This window comes from Diadema antillarum, unplaced genomic scaffold (assembly GCF_040938485.1).
Source record: "Diadema antillarum isolate AM-2024a unplaced genomic scaffold, OU_Dant_1.0 seq00000076_RagTag, whole genome shotgun sequence".
Taxonomy (NCBI): domain Eukaryota; kingdom Metazoa; phylum Echinodermata; class Echinoidea; order Diadematoida; family Diadematidae; genus Diadema; species Diadema antillarum.
Genome location: NW_027271170.1, coordinates 268,126 through 280,556, shown reverse-complemented (window position 1 = coordinate 280,556; position 12,431 = coordinate 268,126). Strand labels below are relative to the sequence as shown.

The 12,431-nt window shown below is 36.7% G+C and overlaps 1 protein-coding gene across 1 annotated transcript in view; it reads right to left on the bottom strand.

Moving 5' to 3' along the window:
• LOC139726062 (uncharacterized) overlaps positions 1 to 2,314 on the bottom strand; it is a 31,527-nt gene extending 29,213 nt beyond the window's left edge. Inside the window, exon 1 of the mRNA XM_071637145.1 lies at positions 2,179 to 2,314. Coding sequence (XP_071493246.1) covers positions 2,179 to 2,251 — 73 coding nt within the window. The 5' untranslated portion in view covers positions 2,252 to 2,314. The remainder of the gene's footprint in view (positions 1 to 2,178) is intronic.
• Positions 2,315 to 12,431: the final 10,117 nt, after the last annotated feature.

The window sequence follows — 12,431 nt, the reverse complement described above, 5'->3', positions numbered from 1 at the left end:
TTAAGTACTGCGACCTGAACCTCGAGGAATTGCCGAAATGGTGGCAGCTGGTATCTGCGCTTGGCGTAGACTGTTCCACGGAAACTGGAAAGGCTTCAAGCTAACCGTGAATGAAATGACCTTAAAGGACAAGTTCACCGTCATAAACATAAGGATTGAGAAAATGCAACAATATTAGTAGAGCACATCAGTGAAAGTTTGAGGAAAATTGGACAATCGATGCAAAAGTTATGAATTTTTTAAATTTTTGTGTTGGAACCGCTGGATGAGGAGACTACTACAGCTTGTGAGTCATATGCGTACAACAGTATAAAGAAAATGTAAAAGAAAATTCAACATATTTTCACTTTTTTTCGCATAATAAAAGAGCACTTGACTTGCCTCTTTCAAAAGGCAGGGGGGATAATATTACCCATAACATTTGTCGGTAACGAGGCATGGGAATGTGTACTTTTTTCAAAAGATGGAATTTTGTGAAATTCTCTTTATATTTTCCTTATATTGTTGTACGCATGTGACATCTAAGCTATTCATACACTGCAGTAGTCTTCTCATCCAGCGGGTACTGCACAAAAACTTCAAAAATTCATAACTTTTGAACGGATTGTCTGATTTTCCTCAAAATTTCAATGATGTGTTTCACTAATATTGCTACATTCTCTCAATCCTTATGTTTATGAAGGTGAACTTGTCCTTTAAGCGAGTTCTACCATTCAAAAGGAATATTCCGTCTACATCATGATGCTAAAGGGATGGTACAGTAGTGGTGGAGATGAGAATTAGGCTTTTAGCTTTTTGCGAGATACCAAGAAAACACTTATGAAATAGTATACAGAGCATACCATTGTAAGAGGAATTCAAAGTTTATTTGATGAAAATCAGTTTTGGAATGGCTGAAACATCCAAAAACAAAGTAAAACAAAGCGATCGTAATAAAAGGCGAGTCCCACCTTTTTATTAGAATCGCTCTGTTTTGGATATCTCAGCCGTTTCAAAACCAATTTTCATCAAATAGATGTTGAATTCTTTATGGAATTACATGCCCTTTCATATTTCATAAGAGGTTTCTCATTATCTCACCAAAAATGTTAGAAACCTGATGTAAGACCTCAACCAGAACTATACAATCCCTTTAACCAAAGTATGCAATTATTTTAATCATTGAATCCATCGGAGATCATCCCGTATATTCGGCTGTCTCTCTCGGTACGATGGCAGTATTTACTTGCAGTAGCATATCAGAACCTTTATTCAGTCAAACGTATTGTGTTTCTTTTTTATGATAATCATCAGATTAATTGAAGACTTTCATCGCAAAACATGCAGGCCAACTGCTATTTTTTAAACATTTTTAATTAGGTCTGCCATGAGACAGAGGGTAAAAAAAAAAAAAAAAAAACCTTCAGCGATAATCGCTATACGGTCAGTTCGTTTTGCGATAAATGACTTCAATTAATCACCCGACACTTTATTTGAAAAAAAAAAAACTCTCTGTGAGGGATTATCAAAGAAAGATACATGAACATTGATAATTACAGAGCAATCGTAGTTTTAAAGGTTCTGTTTACCTTTGGGAACAGTGATTTAAAAATAATGTTCAAGATATCACATTTGATGCATATGTGTATATCGGTCTGTTGTATACCACAAAACATCTTACCATATTGAATTTTGGCAATAAAGCCTAAAATATAAGGAGAAATCAGTATTTTTCTCAATACACCATAACTGTAGATGGTTTAATCTGGAAATATTTTTTCATTATAACTATTGTTCACATTTTGTGTATTTAACAATACTTAACATCGATTACACGGATTCAAACTTTACAGTGGTTGTTTCTATCCCTAACTCACATTTTAGAACTATCTCAAACCACTAATGCTGGGTTTTTGTTCCATCTAAAAATGGTAAATTATGCCTTTAAGATTACCTTTGATAGCGTGGTGCTATTGACAAAGAACTCAATCTCTGACAGTCTGATACAATAAGCAACTGCATTTCATAAGTTCTGTCTAAGGTAAACGAACTTTTGCTCCACTTAGGGCACGGCTGTCTTAATACAAATCTGTTATAATCTCGCTAAGGCAAAGGAATCGGCTGATAGGGTCAAACATATTTTTTGCACTCTTTTACCCTTAAAAGAAAATAAATGATCTTCATGAACAGTGTACTCACCCTCTGACAAGTCCGTGTAAACGTGCAGCATAAGGCAGACTATCACAAATCTGCGCATATTCACGAGATTCATCTTGATTCTCCAGGCCTAGGACTGCTTGCACGCTTAATCTGTCCTTTCTTTTTGTGAGGTAAATTATTGCTTTTTCACAAAGTTTAACTCTAGACAGACGTGCTCTTCGATTCCTATCAGACAGTGTGTCAATCATAACCAGACGAAACGGACAATTCCGACGCGGCGATGGACACTGTTCTGACTACAGAAGAAACAGTCTTGATCTATTTAACCTGAAAACAGGGAAGGTCCAAACTTCGCCCGATACCTGCATAAAAAAAGAAGCTTACCGCTAAAAATGTGAGTGTCGTCTGCAGCAAAGGAGAGCATAAAAAGTCAATACGATTAAACTTTATACTTTCCCACTATATGTTGCGGACCTGAGGACATACGTAAACATGTATAGACAGGCACTTCTGATGCGTGTCCGTTTATTATGTGTGTTCATAGAGATATTCGTGTTCTTATCTCTACGTGTGTGTTAGAGTAAAGCAAGTTACTGTATAAATCACGTGACCTGTCGTGTTTCTTATTAAAGTTAAATGATGCAATAATTGACACGTAATCCTCTAAAACAATATTGGTAAGGCTTTTACCTCGAACGGCACGGATTGTGGACAATACAGTGGATTCCCGTAATGAAATCCTCGGGACCGGCAGTTTTCTTTCGTTATATCGAAATTTCGCTATAACCGAATAAATAAACAGCAAAAAAGCACAGAGTGGATAAAATTGCGGCCCGAATTTTTAGTTCGTTGAAACCGGAATTTCGTTATAACCGTGTTCGTTATAACGGGAGTACGTTGCAATAGCACGATTTCTGATTGTGTATCTAATCCGTCACCTGCAGTGGGATGCGTCAAGAAAACAGCAGCAGTAGCAGCAACAACAACAACAACAACAAACAAACAAACATTATCGAATTTTATGACAAATCCCCCTAGGTGCCCGTGTAATTATAACCATGCTACATTCAGTTCGAGTCAGTTTAGTTTTGTTCAAGTGTATATCAAAACAAAGCAAAAAATTTGTACGAAACTTCATGCAATATATGACTACACACAATTTCTTTATGCTATATAGAAAACCCAGGGAGGTGAGACTAAAAGTTCGTCTCACCTCCCTGGAAAAACAAACAGAAAAATGCTTTTCTTTTCTATATCCCTCTCTATAAGCACCCCTTCCTAGGGCAGGTGCGTGTCATGGGAACACGTTTAAATGCACAGAACAGGGCAGGTATTTAAAACATAACAGCGTTTCAAATTCTACTTTTGCGAGGGTATACTCTCTATATACTCTATACTCGTGTATAAATAGGTTTTTGAGGCTAACAATATTTGCCCATTATTCATTGAGCGATTCAAGATTTGCGAGCACTGTACCTTTCAGTCGATAACTATTTTCCATCATATTTACTTTAAGGTCAACCGTGAAAAGTATGTATTTCCTCTTTATCATACAACGCATTTGCACATACCGTATCTTCCATATGATTCACTTATGCTCAGACACTATTTTTTTTAACGGTTTAAACAATTGTGAATAGTGAATGCATGCTTTGTATGCTAGCTGTTTTCTGTTTATGCTGGATGGAACTGAGTTATGATCAAAGTGTACTTAAAACAAACAAACAAACAAACAAACAAACTGGTACCGTGATGGCTCACAGTCCACTATTTTCATCTGCTTTTCATTATGTTTTTGGTTACATATGTCTGTCTGTCTGTCCGTCTGTTTGTATACAAGATAACTTGAGGACCAATGAACGAATTTAAAACAAATGCAGTGTTCTAATGAGGCAACATTGAAACATTTAAATTTCAGGGTCAGGAGGTCATAGGTCAAAGGTCATGGGGTCATGCGCAGGGTATAAAATGAGCTTAATCTTCTATGACTCAAGAACAGATAATCGGATTTTCACCAAACTTGCAGGGTATGATTATAATGAAGCTAGAAAGGAACGATTGAATCTGAAGGCACTGAGGGTAAATAACAAAGGGCTTGCACAGGGGTTTAAGAGGACATAAAATGTAAAAGGAAAAATTAAAATGCATATGAAAATCACCAAACCGTGAGTTCAATGAAAACGTTTTTAGACCAATTGATTTGTTCTAAACATTATCATCTAAGTAGTATGTCGAGTTCGAAATATATACACATTTGCAAGCATAAATCACCAAAATAATACATTACTAGAGGAACACTCTGAGAGAACAAACCTCCGCAAAGCAGCTATGATTATGCTATCGTCATTTCATAGACAGTATAAATCTTCAAAACAAACAGAGGTAATAGAAACATGTATACACAATACATTTGATGAAAATCTGATCATTCATTGTTAAGTTATTGGGAGATTACACTTATTTTGTACTTTGTGATCCCTGTGACCTTTTACCTCATGTCCTGACCCCCGAATAAAAATTAGTTCCTACTTCATTGCAAACACATCCTACGAGTTTGGTGAAAATAGGATCATCCATTCTTGATTTATACAAAATGTGAACAATAGTTGTAATGAAATCATTTCTGGAATAAATCGTCTACAGTTATGCATGGTTACTGAGAAAAACAATAATATCTCCCTTTATTTCAGGCTTTATTGCGAAATGTTTATATGGTCGTAGGTTTGTTTGTTTTGTTTTGTTTTATTCTTTTTTTGCGATACAACCGACCTACACATATGCATGTGATAGCTGGAACATTTTTCTTTCAATCACTGCTCCAATGGCAAACAGTACCTTTAAAAGGGATAATCCCTATTTGCTTAAGTTCTGATCAAGGTGTAATGTTGTAGCGGCACAAAGGGGCATTCCAGACGATTTTCATACTGTGACATCTTGTAGTACATAAATCGACAGATCCATGTATAGATTTGTGTACTTATATTGTGGTCTTTGAGCAGCGAAACCAATACTCTAATCTTAAACAAATTACACTGAACAGTGTTGATGACATTGTAGCCTCACCTATTTCAGAAATGTAACGTTGTAATTCATTACAATACTGCTTGCTTAACAAGTTCAAGTGTGGAGTCTGTGCATGCCTTCTTCTTTTGTTCTGCTTCCTTGAGCCCCAACTCATGCATTCTTATGGTGAGGCTGCTGACCCCGTTTACACTGCCGGGCTCGGCCGCGCTTTTAATTCAAACCTTTCAATATTTTGTCGTAATGGCGCTCTGCTTGTAAACAAACGCAATTTGGTATAGTATGGTTTTCAGACAATAGCTTTGCCAACTGGATTCCGTGGCGACGAAGTCGCCGTTCGGGCAAAGGCCTTTGCCGAAGGAAAAATCCTTTGCAGGACAAAACCATGCACCTTAAACTATACTAGTTTTTGACGTTGAGGGAGTTAATATCCTGAATAACGAAATAGTACGGCAGAGGGTTTGGCAGCCAGACTAAAATTGGCCGCGCATTTGGCCCAGTTTGCGTTTACACTGAGAAAAGGCCAGGCCGCGGCCGAGACCACCTCCAGAACGTGGCCAAATGCGCGGCCAATTTTGGCCCCGCATTTGGCCTTTTGCGCGTTTACATTGAAATGAAGGCGGGCTCGGCCGCGGCCGAGCCTAGCACTGTAAACGGGGTCCTAGTCATCATTCTTGTTCATTGCAATTTGTCATAGATTTTGAAAACATTCTTATCCCTCATCCCAATCACTATAAATTCTGAAACTCTGTACTCAAAATCATCCTGAGGTCTCCTTTAACCGTCATATCTTTCTGTAGTGTCTATAGGGCAATTACCCCCCTGGGCAATTACCCCGGACCCTTCCCCTGAGCCTAATCCTAGTCCTAATCCTGAACCTAATCCTAACCCTAACCCAAACTCCTAACCCTAAACCTAACCCTAATCTTAACTCTAACCTTACCCCTAACCAGTATTTAGCCGGGGGGTAATTGCCCTCTGGGGGTAATTGCCCGGATACGCTTTCTGTGCCAGTGGGGCTTACAAGAGAGTTTGTGCAATGCTTTGGCGTTTTCTGTCAATCAGCACGGAAAACAGTGCAAATGGGCATAATCGGCATTGATTGTTTGTTGTGGACAATCAGTGACTGTATTGATATGGAATTCTGTTTTTTTTTTAAATAGATATTTTGGAAACAAATCTGAGAGAACTGAAGAACTTTTATTTGTGCCATGTTGGTAATTACATTTCTGTTTATCATTCTATCGTGTGTCACAGTGTGTGTGTGTGCGTGTGTGTGTGTGTGCGCGTGTGTGTATGTGTGTGTACGTGTGTGTATGTGTGCGTGTGTGTGTGTGTGCGTGCGTGTGTGTGTGTGCGTTGCGTGTGTGTATGTGTGCGTGTGTGTGCGTGTGTGTGCGTGTGTGTGTTGCGTGTGTGTGTGTGCGTGTGTGTGTGTGTTGCGTGTGTGTATGTGTGTGTGTGTGTGTGTGTGTATGTGTGTGTGTGTGTGTGTGTAAGGGGGGGAAGAGACAGAGGGAGAGAAAGAAAGAGAGGGAGGTTGAGATTATGGATTGAGAGAAAGCAACAATGGACATTTGGATTGAGATACACTTGTATTTACATGTACATGCAGTTCATTTTCTCGCCTCAGTATACAGAAATAACAGAGATTGTCATGTAAAATGTAACTTTGAGAAAAAAGTTGCAAAACACCCCCCAAAATATCGGTCCATCAGGGAAACCTACATTTAAATTTCCCATTTGTAATGAAAGAAAACCTATCAAACTAAAGCAACAATATGAAATAATGAGAGAGAGGGAGAGAGAGAGAGAGTTTTTCTTTCTATTGGAGACGAATCTGTGTTATGTTTTGTTGGAAGAAAAATGAGAATGAAAATACTTGTAAATGAATTGAATTGAATCTACACACAAATGAGTGGCACATTTCACACATAGATTTGTGTACTTTGGATGTTCCAATTTAATTGCAATGCTATGAAAATAGAATATCTTCTAATACGGTGCATAATGGGCTATTTGTTATACGGAAATAAGCATTTTTCGTTAGAATATTACATAACATCGAAGATCAATTCAACAATCAGAAAGTAGTACATCGTAATGCAAAACAACTACTTTTTTATGATTCTTTGAGAATTAAAACTGTCTTTCACAAAATATTGTATGAGTAAGGAAGAAAAACAGATCAACTGCTCAATCATCGCCAATTAGCCTATCAAGGAACACTAATACATTTAAACACATACATTGATACAAAAGGCTTTGGGATGTATCTATCCTTTGCTACGAAGGCAATCTACTAGAAAGTTAAACATCTTATAATCACTGTCAGTTTATTTTGTCATTTAAAAGGTAGTTTTCCTTTTTATCCTTTTTTAAAGAATGTACTGGCTACTAATCCTTAAGATCTCTTAACAAAATACCATTACTAAGTACATCATGTTCTAACAACATTTGCTGTTAGCTAAGCCTTCTGCTCCACGAAAAATAAAACTTTGAAAGATTTTAACAGACTATGTACTCAACGAAATTGCAAGAGACAGAATTATTTTGAAACATTTCAAGTTAAGGCTTTTACTTTCTCTCTACTTATACTACATAATTATGTCCATGGTGGGATGGAATATGATTTCACGCACACTGAAAAGAAAAATGTACTGAAATGTTGTAACTTCAATAGAACACATATTCTTCATAAATACAACAAATTGCTATAATCAGGAGTACATCACTGATATCTAACTCCAGTGAAAAAAGCTAGAATTTAGGCAGATACATAAGGTAGCATTGGCAGTGACCGGTGATATTGCACAATATCTTGTTGCTATTCATGTATAATGTACACTGCAAAAAGTCCGGTGTTAAATAATGAACACTGAGCTGGTGTTAAATTTTTGGTGCTCATTTATGGTGTTAAATTAACACCTCCGGGTGTCATTTCCAAATTTTAAACTGTTTTTTGAAGAGTTTCTTAGTGACTGCACTATTTGTTGATTTTTAATTTAAACAAGACGATCAAGAATTTTACATTAAAATACTAGATTTTTGAAAAAATGTGAAAATAAATTTACACCACAGTAACACCAGCTGGTGTGGTCACTTATTGAAGCTGGATGGGTGTTAAACCATTGATATTAACACCAACAAATATCAAATCAACACCATGTGGTGTCATTTTTGAATTAACACCAGTACAGTGTCAAATTAACACCACGAAGTGTCAGGTGAACACTTTTCAACACAATCACAGTGCATTTTCTACACCTGTGGGTGTGGTCCTCTATTGAAGTTTGATCGGTGTTAGATTTAACACCCGTCGTGTTAAATCTAACACCGATGTTTTTACAGCATACAACAGTTTTCAATCTCTTATCACCTATGACAATTTTCTGTCGAGTTGCTTGTGATTTGCACACCATGAACAGAGTGAAAAACTAAATATTTGGATATGATTCCACTTACAACTACACTACAATATGTGAGAGTCTAGCAAAGCAATTTCTGTGGAATGTAGCATCTAGTATCAGCTTCATTTATTCATTTGAGCCTATGGCACAATGTGCCTGGTTGATACTCTTTCCTAACTATTGATATAGCCACATTGGGCAAACCAGAGCACATAAAGACGGACTTCAAAGTATCACACCTCCGACATATTACAGCTGTACGAAATCTAGCTGTTGGCCAAAAAATATATAATATATTAGGGAGCTTTAAATTTGCGGCGCGGACGTTTGAGACGACGAGCGTGTTGGACGTAACTCCCTGCGTCGTGTTGAAAAGTAGCTTTAGATTACGTGGAGACGCAACCTATAAAAAACAAAATGGCGCCCCCAGATAATGGGTGCATGAAGTAGCTCTCTACGTCGTAAATTGAGCGGACGTAAAAATAGCACAGCCACGCGTAGTGAAAACTCAGGCGACGCGAGCTATAGATACATCAACCTTGATACGCGATTCTGCGCACGCTCAGACCAGTTTTTTTTTTCCCCCTGAACGTCCCCGTCGCGCAAATCTAAAGGTCCCCATTCATTCATGATCACACACAGATTTCATGTCTCAATGCTAAACAATGTACATGTACTGAACAACGTGAAATCCTACTGAAAGCATTAAGTAAAATTACATCACTGAAAACAGTTAAAAGCACTGATTTAAATGGCACAAAATGGTGGCAAAGAAAAAAAACAACAACAACAACTAAACAAAATAAAGACACATTGGGTAGCATGCAGGGATAGGCACAGGGAGCATGGTCACAATCTACAAGGCTACTTCAGATAAAAATTTTGGGCGTTTCAATACTACATGTATATTCCATCACATACTTTTTTTTTCCGATCTGGAACTCTCACACCGTGGTCTCTCATTAGAAGACATTTTAGCAGGCAGAAAAAAAAATCATTGACATCTTCCGTACAGGAACCTGGTGACCTGCGTATTAAGTCTATGGACATTTCAGAATTCAGTATGGAACGGGTTAAGTGACAAAACCTCACAACAGGCGATTTCCACTTGAGAGTAAAGTCCTTGGACCAGCAGTTTTCTTTTATCAAAATTTCACTATAGCCATAATACTGTATATAGACATCAAATTTGGGATCTGAATATTCACTATGTATATTGTCACACACTTTCATTGAAACCATGTTTATTTTGACAAAAGTGCACCACAGACAGTGTTATTTCTTGGCCATAAAATGGTAGGATGTTTCATCGTAGATCTGGTGAACGACACTATGGCCCAAATTCATGAAGGTGGTACAATCTTTTACCATGGTTTAAACCATGGACAAAATCATGGGGTGCCAAGTGTCACATGGAATATTTCATTACAAAATCAGTCATTTCGTTGACGAAATGATTATTTTGTAATGAAATGACAATATTTTGTAATGAAATGAACATTTCGTCGGACTCGATGAAGTGATTACTAGTAATTTTGTAAGGAAATAGGCCATGCGACACTTGGAGCCCCATACACAACTACGGCCTTTGTCCATGGTTGGTTTAAACCATAGACAAAGATTGTACCACCTTCGTGAATTTGAGCCTTTAAGTCTCTGTGGAACACTTTGCCCACACAACCATAAACACATGGAACTGTTACAAGAATTTTTGAGGATATGCAAGGTACTCATTTTTGTTTTTTGAATGAATTTTTCTCAGCAATCAAAAGACAACTATTCATATGTATATAAATCTACTTGGCACACTCTTTACATGGTGCAGTCATCTCTCATTACTACAAAATCTATGAGGTTAGTTAGTTGTCTGTTGTATTTGATTTTTGCTATATCATGGTTTGCAATGCTTATTAAGTAGACAATTTAAACTTTGGGGTGATAAAAAATCCTCTGTGATAATGGGAGTCTGTTTAATCACTTCTGGCTCTGGATCTGGATGTTTACGATGCAGGGCCCTACTGGGCATAACGCATCGGATGAGAGAGGGCGCAGGGGTAATTAGAAGGTTCTATCGATGGCCTTTTTGAATGAGGCGATTGATGGCGAGTTGATGGTGGCGTCACTCAGGTGGTCCCACTCGATGACGGTAGACGGGAAGAATGAGTTTCTGAATTGTTCTGTTTGTGCTCTTATTTGATTAAAGCACTTACTTATAATAATCACTTATTTGTAAATCAAGAGTCTAACGTATATTCTTTCATATTATAATGAAAAGCTTATGGTGGTCTCATAAAGCTCACCTTCATTAGGAACCAGTTAAGATGAAGTCCTTGGGACCAACAGTTTACTTTCTTTATATCTAAACTTGTTTATATATATATTTTTTTTTTCTGCTTCTTCATCTTCTTCTATTACGGTGATGTACTTGTATCTTCAGTCTGTTTGCTTTGATGTACAATTGTAAAGCGCCTTGAGCATTTAATCAAAGTGGAGAACGGCGCTATAGAAATTGTATGTATTATTATTATTATTATTATTATTATAGCTGAACAAAAAAAGTATAAAAAAATATGTAGATAATAAATTTCGGACATGAATATAATTTGTCCCCAAGAAATTTGACCATATTGGTTATAACAGGAGTGGACTATATTGATCTTGCAAAACAAAAAAAAAAACACAAAAAAAACAACAAAAAAGGGTGAATAATTTGAGAATTCTTGCACAAGAGTGTCTCTTGACACCTTCAAATATTCTTCCACTTTCACCCCTGCCTAGTAAACGCACACTTTAGAAGGCAATATTTGTTAATTAAGTTTTGCATAACTTTGCAATAAATGTGCTTTGCCGCAACTCCTTGCAACCAACACTTTCTAGTGCAGTACACTGAACTTGTTTTGTAAGTAGGTCAACCACGAAACTGGAATTTACAGGCATTATTGCATACATTATCAATGCCATTACAGTACTTACAAACAATACTTCATGAACACAGTTATACACAAATATTGATGAATACTTTGAAATACATTCGACATACCCAGGTTACAGTCAAATTGATGCGCAATCTATTTCCTATATAAAAATATCTTGAATATTTGTCTCTGAGAGAAATAGAACTATATAATATAACTATGTTTGAGTAATATTATGATTCAATCTTTGTACAGCTTAAGAAAATAAGATATAATAGATTTCTTATTGTTACTGTTATCTTTTCATCCACTATAAGATAGTTAGAAATACATAAAAATAATGCCATGTATCTTTGCCGAAAAGAAATTTGTAACATAACATCACCTTCTTAATCTATCTCGGTCAGCACACTTTTTGAATCAATGCTCTGAAACATATTGCATAAGACATCATCATTAAAATATGCAAAAGAAACATAAGATGCCCCCAAATTAGGGCATCGTACTACTATCCGTTTGAGACATTATTGTCTTAATGTACTAGACAAGTATACAATGTTGAATGATGCAAAGCCCTTGACATACTTGGTAATCAAATTGATAAAATTGCTAGTATATACACATGGCAACATTTTCGGATGGTGTTAAGTGGGTGAAAAAAAAATAACTGAAGACATGACTAATACGTAAGTACTGATAACACTATAGAATCATTTAACTCACAAAATATACAAATGTACCAATAAAGATGAACACAGACTATATGTCTCTTGTATCTCATTCTGATTATGGTAACACTACATGTATGCACTTTAGGATGGAGGTTTGATCATTTGACAAATTTGAGGATCATTGCACTTATTACAACCTGTTGAAGAACACTGAATTTACACATCATCCTTTTTCATACCCTCATGCAAGTTTGTTTGTGTGTTTGTATTCTTTC